General features: G+C 40.6%; 1 protein-coding gene across 5 annotated transcripts in view; it reads left to right on the top strand.

Moving 5' to 3' along the window:
* Positions 1–16,250, top strand: part of LOC311012862 (rho GTPase-activating protein 12-like) — a 47,514-nt gene that overhangs the window by 29,305 nt on the left and 1,959 nt on the right. Inside the window, exons 3-16 of one of the 5 annotated variants that reach the window (XM_084008621.1) lie at positions 6,505–6,774; positions 7,805–8,011; positions 8,424–8,504; positions 9,738–9,866; positions 10,567–10,641; positions 11,287–11,348; positions 12,471–12,552; positions 13,266–13,367; positions 13,467–13,565; positions 14,189–14,291; positions 14,630–14,749; positions 15,268–15,366; positions 15,534–15,611; positions 15,735–15,869. In XM_084008621.1, the coding sequence (XP_083864747.1) occupies positions 6,505–6,774; positions 7,805–8,011; positions 8,424–8,504; positions 9,738–9,866; positions 10,567–10,641; positions 11,287–11,348; positions 12,471–12,552; positions 13,266–13,367; positions 13,467–13,565; positions 14,189–14,291; positions 14,630–14,749; positions 15,268–15,366; positions 15,534–15,611; positions 15,735–15,869 (1,642 nt within the window). The remainder of the gene's footprint in view (positions 1–6,504; positions 6,775–7,804; positions 8,012–8,423; positions 8,505–9,737; positions 9,867–10,566; positions 10,642–11,286; positions 11,349–12,470; positions 12,553–13,265; positions 13,368–13,466; positions 13,566–14,188; positions 14,292–14,629; positions 14,750–15,267; positions 15,367–15,533; positions 15,612–15,734; positions 15,870–16,250) is intronic. The other 4 variants (XM_084008623.1, XM_084008622.1, XM_084008624.1 and 1 more) reach the window with 4 other exon arrangements.

The raw sequence follows: 16,250 nt of genomic DNA, 5'->3' as shown, positions 1-16,250 counted from the left end.
CCAACTTATCTGATGATATATAAAAAAAATGACCACACTGAACCCCTTGAAACTTACACGATTTAAATGTCTTTGGTTTTAAAAATGTTCTTTCTGCAAAATGTGATTCTCTTTTCAAAAAGGGGGGGACTGTGTGTTCATGCCTCAACCTCCAGGGAATACCCCTGTGTCCCTTGTGGTGAGGGCAGAGCAGCATCCAGACAGCTGCTTTTCCATGCACACATATGCTCACATCTGGAAAAGTTAATATGGGCAGTGCCAACACTAATCACGTTTCACTCATGTGTACGTTTGTACATTTAGTCCAGTCAACTGCATACAGTCGCCACAGAGAATCATACACCGTAAAAGATGTGATATATATAAATTCTTATTTTGTTTTGGTTTGATTTTTTTAATTAAGGAGCTTAAGACCAATTGAAGCCCTGCATTGAATAAAGTCATTCATTTGAATGAGTTCAATGCAGAGTTGAACCCTGCTCATTGCAATGCAACATCGTCTGGCATTGACCTGCGTAAGCCAACACCCGTAGATTTACAGCACATGTAACATGAATGCTATTTATCATTTACCTCTCTGTTGCAATGAAAGATAACATATTTGCCACCATGACAACTTAACAGATAAGTGAAATCCCCTTCAAACTAATGGATTTATTATTCTAACTGGACTCCAGGAGGACTTTACTCAATGGCACCTGAAACAACCTGCCCCCTCCACACAGCCTGTATTTAGTTTTCAGTCTGAACACCCACTAAAACCCCCAGAGCTCTAGCATAGTACATTGCTGTAGCATTGGATTTATGGAGTAATGTGATCTCTCTGCTGATAGACAACGTGTCTATAATCCACAAATCTCACAGATGTTATTTCTAAACGCAAGCAGACCAGGCTGCATCACAAAGGATTTAATGTATGACAATATGTCTCAATAACCCAAAAGCAAATCCCATAATATGTGAACTCTATTCATGTCATCAACCATAATGCATAACCCACTGTGTGTAGAATTAGAGATATTAAAATGATGACACCAACCACACATCATGTAGCATCATGGTGTTTGCCTCTATGAACATCGAGGAGCTTCTCTGCGTTCTTCCTTCCTGAATCACTTTCTAAATGTTTCTCTCCCCCCTGCTGTTTCTTACATTTGACCCATTTGCAGCTCATGTAGAGACACGAGTGGATCAGAGATAGATTCAGAACAAGATCAGGATTCCTCTGTGGACCCACTTCTCTGACAGACCTCAGTGAGGCTACACTCAGGCGGGATTATGTAAAAGAGGGCACCATACACCACTTCTGTCTCATCTGTTACTGTGTAGGCCCCCAAAGAGGAACACTTTTTTTTCTGTTTCTAAAAATACTCCAAGACAAATATTGACCAAACGCCCTGAATGTATTTATTGTCAACCACAGGGAAGTTGGTGCATCTGATAATATGGATTCATTTCAGCAGCAAACACGCCACAGTCAGTTCTGAAACAATCAGCCGATTCTCTGAATGGAAAGAAAATAATATGGTAAATATTGATGATGCATTATTGTTAGTTATATATCAAGACAAAAACAACACCAGAATTTCTGGTTTTAGTTGCTCAATTGCGAATTGTGTGTTTTGTGAAAATTTAATAATGACTAAATTCACAGAATGGTTATGATTATTATTTTTATTTGTATTATTATTATTCAAGAAGTAATACATTATTGCTGCTAACTTGTCCAATATAATACATTTTGTATAGGATAAGCTTTTTTATAGATACAATATTAGTATGTATCTCATTCATTCAAGGACTTTAATTGAATCCAATGGATAATCTCAATCCAAATATGATCAGTTGCCATTCTACATCAGATGTATTCAGAACTAGTTGAGGTTTCAAACCCAACTCAAGTAGAATGTGTTTTATTTCCTGATCAAAAAAAGCCGCCGCTTTCTGACTCCGAGCTTCACAAGGTCACTCAGGGCTCAAGTTCACCACAGGCTATTCAGTTTCCCAGCATTGCGTTGTCTACTCTTTTCTCCTGTTGAATGTAATTGCTCTGGAGTTGCATAATTGCCTTGGGTGGTGCCAGTGTTTCACAGCCTCTTTGTGTTGACTTGCAGTGTGTTTGTCCGCAGTTTTCTTTTCTTCCCCATTATTCATTTCAGTCAGATTTCGTGAGATTACCTCAGACCAGACTAAACGGGCTGTAATGGACGTGCATGTTCTCAGTTTGAGTGTCTTCAGGTGTTTTGAGGATAGCGTGTTGATGTTTTAATCTTCACTCCTGATTAATCCTTTGTATGCTAAACATATATTTTGCTCTGCAGCTTCTTCCTTTGACATCTGGTTGATAAGACTTATAGTCAGAAAATGCAGGTAAAGAGAACCTTCACAATAGCAATCATGTAGCTGATAGGCTGGACAGCCATAGTGGTGTCATAGTATCTATGATGTAATCATATCCAGGAAGCCAGCCACACTGCTCTTTAATACAACCTCCTTTCTTCCTGTTTCGACCAGGCTCTGTCACACTCTCCTGACTGGTTTCACTGGTATCTAGACAACAAATTACCTTTTCTGCTGACTTTTAATCAGCTAAGATTTAATTCACAACTACTTGTGAATGCATATTTGTTGCATCACAAGTTTTAAATGGTGAGCTAATTTATTTAATCTTTTGCCCAAATATAAATTAAGTTAGCTATTGGCCTTTCCTGCTGTGGTAAATATAGTTTTTTCTGCTGTCTGCCATGTTAACGCTGCCAAAATTATAATAACTTTCCTTGGCAGACACATTGTGACATATAAGGTGTGTGGATTAAACATTGACCAGATCCTAAATGAATAAAAAACTGAATAACTGTAAGATGAAACCTGTGTCCCACACATGAAGGAGAAAGCAGGCTTTAGTGTGTGTGCACAGAGGAAAACATTAAGAAACATCTTACTTCTGTGATGCAATATATGCCATTTGGTAACCTCTGGGAAACATGTAAAGCACTGCAGTGGCACTTTGCACGAGTGAAACTAAACCGTAAACGGACAAGGAAGTTGAAAAGAGGTATGTGTTCTTTTTGTTTGTTTTCATGGGCATGTTTGTACATGTGCAAACCCACGCACTTATGTTTGTATCAGTGTGTGTGTGTGTGTGTGTGTTTTGTGTGCGTGTGCGTGTGTGTGTGTGTGTGTGCGTGTGTGTTTTGTGTTTGCATGGCCCAGCTCCTTGCAGGTATGCAGCAGAGCAGGTTAATCTGTGTCAAACAGAAAAGGGGAGGAGAGAGGAGGTCAACATGTGGGGCCCCACCTCCTCTCCCTCCTCTGTCACTAGCCAATCCCTTTTTAAGTTTTTACAAAGTTTGTGGTCGGCCTGCCACCTAAAGGACACCGATGCCTGCTCTTCTGGTCAACTGTGACCTTCTCGCTGATGTTTCCAGTGCTGAAGCACTGAAGAAGACTAGAGAGCTTAAACATGTTGCCTGTGGAAGAAACAGAAATTTTTTTTAAGGCATGTCATATAGTAAAAATATGTTTCCTGTTGTTGTTTGATTGTGAGCAAATCTACATACAACTGATCAGCTTTGGTTACAAACATGATGCATTCATTAACTAATATTCATCATGAATTCCTTCCAGGTTAGTGCAATCTTAATATCTTTTTGTGTTTTATACAGGGATAGCTATATGACATACAATTATACCAACATTTCAGCATATTTGAATTCAAATGGTCTTTAAGGGGGGGGGCTGTTAATATGTTTCAGGAAGGAAGAGTTCTCTGTGTCATAGGTCAGCATGTCCCAGGAGTCAAAGGACCCTTTACTGATTGGCTGACGGAACATTTCCAGGGTCGTGTCCCAGTGACAAATGCCCATGCTTGTCTGGGTTGAGACACGTAGAGCAGAGAGGAGAGCTGGAGAAGTTCTGTTGTTTGCCGTTTGTTTTAGCTTTTCCATAAAACTTCCTATCCCAGCTTTAACAGCCAACCAGACAAAATAAGGCATTCTGAAGACATTAAGTTGAATCATAACCCAACACCGTTTAATGAGGCCATAACTGAAACAAACAGTGACTCAGCTTTGCAACCCAGCTGTTTTACTCCAACTTTAAGTGGAATGAACAGTGTTCTGGGTCTCACACCAGACTACTCTAGTCTATATATAAACTATGTGATGCCAAAGCATCTACGGCCATTTGCATGTCATATCAGCTGCAATGCATTCAGTGCCTGAACTCTCAGCCTTCTCCTTCTCTCTGGCTCTGATGCCGTTTATCTCCGGCTGAAGAACACTGGACCAGAGGATTATTATTCCACTGCAGAGCTGCAGGCAGCACAGATAAGACCATACAGGTCTCCTATCTGGAACTGGCAGTCACCCTCCGTTCCTTCCCATTCTCTACTCATTAATTCCTGCTCTGGCCTGAAATAGGAAATTAGGAGCTGCAGTCAGAACGGTTGATTTGCTACTGCAGTTCAGACTCGATGCTTCTTACTGCAGGCTGTACAGTGGTGTTGTGGTTGCAGCTGACTCGTCACCGGTCACATCAATTCAATTGGACCTTTTAAACAACTTAATCATATTGTCTACTTGACAAAATGCCAGAACACTGTGAGAAACTCACAAGTCTGCAGAGTCCAAAGTAAACGGAAAAGCAGCAAATCCTCATGTTTGACAAGCGGCAACCAAATAATGTCTAAACTACTTTATATGCTCAATAAATGACGAAAAGAATATTATTAAACACGGTTGCAGCTTAATTGTCTGTCACCCTAGAAACACTACAACTTAACAATTATCCACCATCTTTTATTATAGCCACTAGTTTTCATGATTTCAAATGATCTTTTTTCTGTCAGTTTGTTATGACAGTTCAATAACCGTGATACACAGCGAGAATTTTATAAAGAAGATTTTTAAAAGGCTTTATCTGAGAACAGATTCAAACTGCTGATTGTATCAGATGTCTTTAAAGATTAAACTAAACAGTGAACATTAATAGCCCATGGAACATCATTTTGATTATATGTTTTGAACCAAAATGCTCCTTGATAACCCTAGTTCACTCTTTATCAACCCCTTATTTTCTACCTTTGAAACCCTGGGTGCTCCAAGTATCTTTTTCAACTGCCTAATATATTTGCACTCTCCGCCGGTAATTTGTCGTGCATGTATTGAACAGCACGCGTCACAGTCTTCATCTCGTCCACTGAATATTCGATTCTCGTGGGTACCTCCAGCTGTTTGCTCAGCTCCTGCATATTTCATCCCTATTGATCCCCGTGCAATAAAAACATCACAGAGCCGGTGTTGGGAGGCCTGAGGGCACTGGCATTATTTATGGCTCGCTCTGCTCTGTCGCTCTGCAGCCAGGCAGCGTCTTTGTAATGCCAGCATGAAATAATCATGACAAGCAGCCCATTGACTGGATCAGTGGCACGTCGGTGTTTGGAAAAAGGATGCTCTGTCATTAGTGGCAGCATGATGGTCGCACTACTGTGGAAACGTTGTTCCACTGCATACAGAAACGTATTTTTGAATCAATAGTGTTGTAATTCATACCCACATACACCATGGCCCTTTGTAAACCAAGAATATTTTGAATAATGTTTGGTCACCAAAGTTCCACTTCCATTGTATTCTCCCATCTTACAAAAAATGATATAAAACATTTAGTTTGTGGCCGATTACTTTATTCAATTAAGAATTTATTTGACAGATGAATGATGAATGAAAATCAATAATTGCAGACTTACCTATCGTTAGTATCTAGAGAACTCTGGGGATCGTTTTCTCTTTTTGTGTATGAACTCAAGTACTTCATCTCTGAATTATTTTGGGCTGATGGTGATTATGAGCAGCAGGTGTCTATATAGCTACCATTTTAATACCCCATAAAGATGAAATTTGAATAATTCATAATTATACAATTCCACATACAAGTCAGAGTATCGGATGTAGTTTTACTTCTACTACCCTAGACAATATTTCTTGATAGTCTTGATAGTCTTGATGTCTGATAGTCAGTTTTACTTCCTTTTTCTACCTGACTATGGTCACTGCCACTGTTGGTTATATAACAGCACTTCCTTCCCCTCTCCTCCTCCTCCTCCTCCTCCTCCCCTTCATGACATGCTCTCTCTCTCTGTGGTCAACAATGGCTATGTCAGCTTTCACTACATATCATTTTTTGACATTTCAGTCATTTCCTTTATGCTCAAATGCCACTCAACAAACAATGGAGGTCTAAGGATTAAGTGAATGCCTCTATGTGGAGTTCTGCCGGAACATGAGCAGCATGGGGGTGAGCGTTTGATTTGTGCTCGGGGGGGTGTTTCAAAGTGTTTTTAGATTAAATTGTCCGCCAGCTTGCATTTGCAGCTGCTGAGTTAAAAGCTGTGAATTTCTCACATCACTCTATGTCAGGGGAACTTTTCCCTGATTATATAACTGACTTAAATCCACTTACAGATGACTCACAGTTCCACCTCTCTCTTTCTTTTCTCCCCATCAGGCGGTATCTTCGTCAGGCCACGGCCGTGCCGATTCGCCTGTGTACACCAACCTCCAGGAACTGAAGATCACCCAGGCAAACCAGCCCCCTTTTCCCTCCGGCTCGCCCCTCCATGTGCTGGGCGACTGGGAGACCTACAAGGACCAGAACAGTAGACACTTCTACTACAACCGATCCACCCAGGAGAGGACCTGGAAGCCGCCCCGAGCCAAAGACACCAGCACCGGGAGCTCCAGAGGAGAGAGCCAGAGCACAGGAGAGAGCTCCGAGGTATGTGTACAGATGGTTCGGTGAAACGCACTTAGAGACTTTAGACACGGATGCCATCGGTGTAGTTCAGGTGTACACTAACTGTGGAGGATGTAGGAATTTGAGAAATGTAGAGATAAGTGTATGCAAAGCTCTTGAGGCCCTTGTCATTTCACAGGTTACCACCTGGTGAACCACTATATAAAGCAGGTGTGACTGTCATTAAAGTTGGGTGACGCAATTGAGCTTTACAACAGACATTGCTTTCTGATCAGTTTTTCTGTATATAGTATAAAGTATAGTATAAAGTATAAACTAAACCAGTGAATGGTGAGGGTCAACCAAAATGACTATCTGACTTTGCAAAGATTCACTCTATACTCACAAACTAAAAAAGCATAAAATTACAAGTGCTGAAATGTGAACTTGCTTATATGCGTCAGAGATAGATATTAAATGGGTAACAAATATGACATATCACATATTGTGACTGCCTTGTAATTTCCAAAGCTGTATATTCGGACAGAGGGAGGCATCTGCTTTATTGTTCTTTCAGCACTGACAAAATAATCCCAGAGAAAATGAAAAGGTTTCTTTCTTCGACAGATTTTGATCTAGGTTTACTTTTCTTTGAACAAAACATGCAGCTTTTTGCATCGTAGAAGTCAATACAATTTTATAAAATATTTTTGTGATCAGTGATCTCACACAAACACACCCTTTATGATATATCAGATTAGCTTGAATCATTTGGAAGTCATCTCTGATTTTGAGTCAGCCTCTGCTCCATGAAATTGCTGTGTCACACTGCCACCTACGGGCAAGAAGTAGTCACTGTTACTTAATCATTCTTTGTCACACTGCAACAGCCAGTTTCAGACCTTCTCCAAAATCAAACATGGACATGAGTGTTTTTTAGCTCTCTGATTGGTCTTCTTTTTCTCTGTACTGTGTTTAAGTGGGTAGTTGGTGCATGACTGTCTCTTCTCCTCTGTAACTCCATGGTGAAAGATGCTCTCTCTTCTCTCCTCTCTCTTCACAATGATGGTAGAACACGCCTCTCTCGCTCTCGCCGTCTTTCTTTCCCTTCCTCTCGCTCTCCATTGGTGGATTCCAGCCTCTGTCGTCGGAGGACACCTGCTTCAGTACCTACTCTAACCAATCAGACAGTCAGTATGGCTATCCACCGCGTGGTTGGTCGGAGGAGATGGACGAGCACGGCCACACGCTGTACGTCAGCGACTATACTAATGAGAAGGTACTGCACAGGGTTGATCTGCTGGCTCTTTACTGTGGTGATTTCTGGGAATGCATGTGGGAGCCGGTTTTGGGTTGATTTATGCTTAAATTCCTCCTGATGTTTCCTCCACACTGATGCAGCATGAGAACGACTATTAGAGAAGGGATGAAAATGTACACTGTTTTATGCTAGTTCCCTCATAAGACAGTCAAAGCCATTTCTTCAATACACTGAAATTCTTACAGACTTACAGTACAGAACCAAAATGTATAGATTTAAAGAAAAGTGAAGATTTACAGCACAGGACATTAAGTTACCGAAGCATTACCATCTGTTTCTCTGGTTGATTTTCCTGCAACAATAGTCTGTTGATGTCAGGACTCAGACTAAGTCTTGTGTTTCTCCCGTCTGTCCGTGTATACACCACCAGTGGTTAAAACATGTTGATGAACAGGGCAGACCTTATTACTACAGTGCAGATGGCTCGAGGTCTGAATGGGAGCTGCCAAAGGTAAGACAACAATTTATCAAACTGATGAATGTTCATGCATCTCAGAATGATTATGATTAACTAAAACTTTAACTTCTATACCCAATAATAATGTCAGTTAAACTGAAAATAACATGCATAGTTATCAATCTAAGGCTGCTTTACCAAGGGGGTGAGAGAGTAACTTTCCGAGCAACGTCTGATTAATCAATTAATCATTTAGTGTATAAAAAAAAAGTAATTACCCACCACAAGTTCCCACAGCCCCTCCTTTCAGTTGTTAAAAACCAGATAGAAATTGACAGTGATATAAAACAAGTTGAGTAAGAAACATCCTTACAATGTAGAAGAAACTGAAACCTGTCAATGTTACTGAAATGATTACTGGATCACTTTTAACAAATTTGTTTTTTCAGCACTAAAATGCAATAATATTCTGAAGATGAATAGATCAGTCCCTGCTCTTTAGATTTGTCACTTTATTTAGAGACATGTAAATATCTGGCAGTATTTAAATGTATGTGTTATATCCACAGTAGGGTTCCACATCTCTCTGTGATAAACGGTTCGATATGCATCTAGATACACAGGTTACAATTCGATTCAAAAACTATATCCTTTTATTACAGACCGATTCGAATCGATTCCATACAGTGTAAGAACGATACGATTCGATTCTACGGTTAATATTTGTTGTAGATATTTTATAAAATAAAGAAGCCAATTCTATGAAAGAGAACCTCCACCTCCTCCATGTTCCGTGTTGTCCCTTGTTTATCACTCATACCAGCTAGCCAGCTACAGAGTTTCGCGGGCAGCTTCAGCTCTCGCGTTGTTTTAGAGACGCTGGTGTAATGCCGCCCATAGATATGATGCTGCCAACCGCTTCAAAGTCTTGCGATACCCGATCCATGACTCTGTAACCGATTCATCTAGGAATCCATTGATCATTCGTATCGATTGAGGAGGCTGCTACCGATGCAGCCGTATCTCTCACTTGTTGAACCGAATATCCGGTCGCATCGGTTTATCGTTCACAACCCTAATCCACAGCTTAATGTTCAGTCTGTGTTGCTCTGCCACTGTGTTGCTTGTAAGACGAATGTCCAGCTGTAACATCATGTTAGCCTTTGGGAGAATCAGGCATACATATTATGTTAGAACTGAGGATAAATACTGATTATATTCAGTTAAAAAGCCTTTTGCGTACACATTTGTACAAAGTAAATGTTAGTTTTATTTTTCTCCCTCCAGTACAACCTCTCCCCTCCTCAGCCGCCTGGAGATGGTCCAAAGAGTCGCAGTCTGGAAAGGAAACAGGTCGAGCCCATCGTCCTCACCAAGTGGAGACATAGCGCCTACGTCCAAGACCCCAACGACAAGGTCTCACACTCAAATCTGCAAAGTTTACTTGAAATACTTAACTGTACTTGACTTTGTTCCAGATGCTATGAGATGTGTTCACTATTGAGATGTTTTATTACATGAGTCCAGAGTTTCAGTTGTAGACTGGTTGCTTTGCAGCAGCTGTTAAAAACCAGGCGTTTCCGTGCAGGCTCTGCCCGCCCTCACCCGTACAAACACCAAGTCAGTAGCCTGTCGGACCGACCAATCAGTGGCTTGCTCCTTAATCCAAGCAGACAATCGGCTTGCATGATGATGATCGCACAGCAGGAGTGATAATTACATCCCCATCTTCATGTCAAATTGTTTTTAGCCTGATTCCCTGGGATGATTGGGTCTGTTCATTTCAATCATGCATTTGATGAACTTGAGGGTTTGGCCACAATGATACATAAATGATTTGTCTTCAAGACAATGCCGAAGACGATGCACTTTGTAGTAGCAGCATGCACACTGTGATAAATACACACTTCCACATCTAATTAATAATCCATCCCTACCTCCAGGACATCACACAGGTACCGACACACTTTGCTGAATTGTTATCTCACTGCTAATTGCCATCACACTCCTTGAGCTGTCTGTGTCTTCTTAACCTCTCATCATCTTCTCATTAACCTTCTGTAGTTAGCCCATGTGACATTGTTTTTTTTTTTCTTCATTCCTGTCTCCTCACTAGGACACTCCTCTGGGCCCCAAGCCCTCCTCTCCCGACACTGACTCCTGCCCTTCGTCTCCCAAGTCCCCCATCTCTGTTAGTACTCACCCCTCACCTCCTCACCACCCACCAGGCTCTGTCCTGTGGGGTTTAACTTGCTCCCTGGTCCTAGACAGTGGCACATGTTGCAGCTTATTGCAGGGTTTCTACACAGGAAGAATACCTTGATGTAAATAGAGAAAAACATTGGGCCTCAGCATGGAATAATATTCTGATATCTGTCAAGTTCAAGTAAGAGAACGCATTTGAGCTCAAACCTGTGTAGAATCCCTGTAATGAACATTACTGATGAACGTTGTCCAAGGACGAGCTTGTTCCAGTGTGTTGATCATCTGTGGTTCCCCAAGATTAATCCGTGTGTCAAAATCTGAAAGAAACCATGACTAAACGCTGCAGAAGTATTGCTAGCTGTGTCTTCTTTTAGTCTGTTGCTTTTCTTGAGTGGAAATATTGTTTTCCCTTCAAGCTGAAGGCTCTGATTGTAATGGTGGCGGGGTATTTTGTGGTGGTGTTTTACAATAGCGTGACACAATCATCGTTTACCGATATTTATTTTCGACAGCAGCTTTCTCCGCTGTCATCCAGCTGCTGTTCTTAATCTGTGATTGAAGTGTATGTAACCTGCATCTTCAGACTGGCTAATGGTTTTTGTTCGTGTGTGTATGTTTTTTCTCTCTCCAGCCATCTGAAAAGTGTGGCGTTCTGAATGTGACAAAGATCACTGAGAACGGCAAGAAAGTACGGTGAGTAGCAAGGACTAAAACAAGACCGATCAACATTATACTGCAGTATGCAGACGCAGTTTTCAAGGTGTCCTGTGAAACTTGACATTTAGTCGAGCCATAAGTTATTGGTATATTAATAATGTACAATAAAGGTTTTAAATAATTCAACATGTTTTATGAGGAAGAAAATTCATTCAAGGATACACAGAATGTGCTGTTTTGAGAAATGGTGAATGTCAACAGAGCTTTTGTTTGTTTAAAACACAACTCTACAGGTTAGCCTTAAAAAAATACATCGCTACTTTTTATGTCCGCATTCACTTTCCAATTATAAGAAAACTTTTAATAAAAAATAAAAGCATTTCACTAAGCGTTGGGATGGGGTGAGTCATTCTCTTATTATTGCTCCAGTGCTCCGCCCCTTTTGAAAATATGTACCAATCCCAGTATGACACCTCCATTTCAGTTATACTTTTTTAATACTTTTTTTAATTTTTGAAAATGGCTTTTCCCCATATTAAAACATTCTCAAACACCTCAGGGTTTAAGTCGGTGACCTTGAGAAACTTGCAAGAGTAGACTGGATTTTAAGAAGAATCAACCCAAAAACCCAGTGTTGTCAACTCTTTCCACTGAAAGTTGCTAGCTCCAAAAGTCCCTCCGTTATCATAATGCATGTAAACGAGGAACATGGCTATTGTTATATCTCTCAGCTGTCAAGTCATCAGCTTGTGGAAGTTTACAGTGATGCACGAGCAGAGTAAGGACAGGCATCAATTAAACAGATCAGCATTAAATCTTAAAATGAATGTGATTAATTGATCGCTGTCAGGATGTAAAGAGAATTTCAACAAATATAACGAGAACTGAACAAGATTACCAACCCGAGCTTTAAATTTTGTCTTAACACAAAGCAGTCGTAGAATAACTTTGCACGTATGAATTATTCAAATGAGGAAATATATGATCACAGCAAACTCAACCACGTTTTTGATACTTGACAGCATACATACCTGGACACATTGTTACCTACTCCCAAAGAGAACTGAGGTTAGATACTGAGCCCTAATGCTGAATAGTGAGCGTCTCTGCAGAGTTACCTTCCTTACTTTTACAGTGTTTATGAACTATGTGTTGCAGGAAGAACTGGACTTCTTCCTGGACCGTGCTACAAGGATCCACGCTGCTCTTTGCGAAGGGCCAAGGAGGCGGGACCAGCTGGGTTAGTCACAGAGACCTTTAACCTTTTACACCCCGCTGTGTGTCAGTAATCACGGACAATGGGCGAAGATTAGGGACACTGTTAGCGAAATACTTAAACTCTCAGGCTTTCCTTAACTTTAATTATAGGCATATTCATTTTACATTATAGGCGATTAGCAGGATGCAATTCATGAACAACAAGGTTTAACCAGAGGTTTGTAAGTCAGAGTATCATGCTCTCTGATAACACAGGAAAGGTTACGTTCTGTCTTAAGTTTCATTGTGTCATATTCCTTAAGCTTGAGAATTTAAATCCAGCACGTAAATCAAGTTACTCAGGAGAAATACCTTCTACATCAGAATTAAACATGTATGTCTTTAAGTAATGTTTGGGAATTCCTTTAGTTTCTGTGGAAATTACAGATAAATATAACAAAGAAACAACAATGCTGGCTATAAGAGTAACTATCATGTTAGTATCATATTACAATGATTATTTTACACAGATAAACTGGAAGGTGAAGCGCACATTTTAGTTGGAAGTTAGAAAGTTGAAAGAAAGGTGATTCCAAACGTGTCATCTTAATCTGTACGTGTTTTTCATTGTCAGAGTAGCATTTTTAACTCATCCATGCAATTTTTTGACCAGTCAATGCTGAAGAAATGAGTATGTATGAACAGTAAATGTATTTAAATCTGCCCTCCTTTGATTGGTCTCCTCTCTCTGTCCAGTTTGGCGGCGGTCAGTCCAAACCGGAGTTCACTGTGGATCTGAGGAGTGGCTCGGTGGAATGGGCTTCCAAGGACAAATCTAGCAAGAAGCATGTTATAGAGGTGGGTTATAGAGGCCCCTCAATATCTTGTTTTGAATTGAGTCCCATTTGCTGATCAGCAATGATTTTTGACGAGTCTGTGTCTCTCTTCTGGTTGCAGGTGAAGACTCGGCATGGCACGGAGCTGCTGATCCAGTCTGAAAACGAAGGCGTTGTCAGCGACTGGTACCGAGCCCTACTGGACACCATCAGTGCCCATGTGAGGACCCAACACATTCGTCCTTATATACGTGTTGGTGGGAACCAAAAAGTAGCCCAAATCATTCCTACCAGCCCAATGAAATATAAAAAATGACCAGGCTGGGTGGAAAACGTAGCACTCTGGACACCTTGGCCTCTGCTGCAGCCAAGTAATAGACTGGTTGGATGTCTACAAAGAGAAGATTTGTTGTCCCACATTTTCACTTTTTAATGAAAATGTATATTTTAAGTCGCTACACATCCATCTGCACACCAGCTGCTCATTTTAACCACTGGGGGCGCACTGGGATGATTAACAGATGTGTGATAAACACGGTACAAATATGTGGTCTTTGCAGGGTAATGAGTCAATGGATGGATGTTTTTTTTGTTATCCTAGTTTTTGTTACTAAAACAAACACACAGTAAAAAATACCATTTATGGGAAGCCACTACGAAGATCAAGGCTGAATCTAAACAGAAATCTACAACTGAGAGTAGTTACGATCTTTTGTTTTTTGAACTAATTTGTAATCAGCGGATCACGTTTGTAGTTTTACTGCCCTGACATTCCAAAAGGGCAGCAGGTAAAGGTTTTTACAACCTGTATTATATCTCCGTGTGGTTGTGTTTGTTTCGTAGGCCTGGGAGTCTGATGAGGCCTTTGAAGACGATATGCCGGAGTCACCCAGTACGGAAAAACCCGACAAGGAGAAAGAACACCGAGACTCAAAGAAAGGCAGAGGTTTGTGTTGTGTTTAATGATGTATGAACACATATCACGTTATTTAAAAAGTAAAGCACGACATAAACACATTGGTAAAACAGATAATAAATAAAAATAATAAATAAAAATAATAATTAAAAGGCAAAGATTTAAGAGTTTAATTGGAGAAAAGTTAAAGATGCTAGCATTGTGAATGGACAGAGTACACACATTAGGAAGGGAAAGTATTCAGTGTCACATGACATGTGTCCCACTTGCCCTATAAAACAACTGCACGTCAGTTTTATTTCCTCAAAGCACCGAGCAGTTGAGACTAGTAGTGGACAACGCCATCCTGTCCCATCTCTCCCACACAGCCATGAAGACCTCCACTAGCATGGACGCCTCCGACAACAAGAAGACCAGACACAAGCTGAAGAAGTTCCTGACCCGCCGTCCAACCCTGCAGTCCGTCAGAGACAAGGGATACATCAAAGGTACTAGAGAGCGTTCCTCCTAGAACCACAAACCTTTTTCGTATTTGTGAAAAGACTTAGTGTTCCTAATTTTCTTCCTGGGATATTATAGAAGTCAAAAGTTATTACAGGCGATAAAAAGTTTGATTAAAAGTTTGAATAATTTAATTTAGAAGGAATTATTTTAGGTCAATGGTGGACATTTGTGTATAAACTGCCGGGTTTTAACCACAGAAAGCTCAACTGTAGAAGAAACGGACCTGTTGCCATCATTTTATTATTTTGCATATTTTCGTTCATACATGGATATTTTCTTTCATAGCACTAAAAATACCAAACTGTATTCATTTAAATCAATTTGCATTTTATATATTTGTTGCATGAAGTGTTCAGCCTACACAACATTGAACAGATTTGAACTCTTAACAGATTTGAATAAGGCTCAGGCATTGTCAATAAAGCACATACTGCAACAACATGAGGACCTCTTTGGACTTTGGACGTTTTACTGACTGGGCTTTTGTCTTCTGTGTGTTCAGATCAAGTGTTTGGCTGCAGCCTGTCCAGTTTGTGTCTCAGGGAGAATGGCACGGTGCCAATCTTTGTCAAGATGTGCATCGACCATGTGGAGAACAATGGTGGGTTCAGATATGTGTCACTTTACCTAGAAATGATTCTCAGCTATTATAATGTACTTGCAGTAAAAGAAGGGGGGGTTTTACTGCTTTGTTATAACACGGCTCACATAAGCTGTGGACAGATATTTCTGAAGTGATAAAAGTTTCCCTCCCATGCTCCCCTGCAGGTCTGTGTGTAGACGGGCTGTATAGAGTAAGTGGGAACCTGGCTATCATACAAAAACTACGCTTCGCGGTAAATCATGGTAAGTTACTGCTTTCTGGAACAATATGGAAGATAAAAGCTTCTTTAGAAGTATTCTGACTTGAATGTATTAGTGTGGACAGCACTCTTAAAGGGTGTGCGTGTGTGTGGTGTGTGTCTCCAGATGAGAAGGTGAACCTGATGGATGGGAAGTGGGAGGACATCCATGTAACCACTGGAGCTTTAAAGATGTACTTCAGAGAGCTGCCGGAGCCTCTCTTCAGCTACGCTCTCTTCCATGACTTTGTCAGCGCCATCAGTATGTATTACATTCATCTGTACCACATATCTGTGTTTATTCATGCATTTACTCACTCTGAAGCCAGTTTACTCCGATCAGTTTACTGATCTCGTTGTCAGCCTCTTTACAATAAGCATTTTTTTCCTTATGGAGAGATTTGTGTTACAGATTGTGAGCTCACTTGAAGGATTTCAACTGAATGCATGGAGATCTTCAATAGTGAAACATTTTAGTTGATCTTCTGTTTTGACTAAGCAATTATTGGAATTAGAGTTCAATTAAGTTGCATGGACCAGTGAAGACCCCAAACCCCACTTAGAAAACCAATTTCTTAATGATTAAGTAGCAGTTACTTTGCTATTAACCCCTAGCATCAAGGTACACTTGATGCATGTGCAC

This window comes from Eutrigla gurnardus (assembly GCF_963514095.1).
Source record: "Eutrigla gurnardus genome assembly, chromosome: 4".
NCBI classification, from domain to species: Eukaryota; Metazoa; Chordata; class Actinopteri; order Perciformes; family Triglidae; genus Eutrigla; species Eutrigla gurnardus.
The sequence above is the reverse complement of the archived record's forward strand: the minus strand, read 5'-3'. Positions and strand labels throughout refer to the sequence as shown.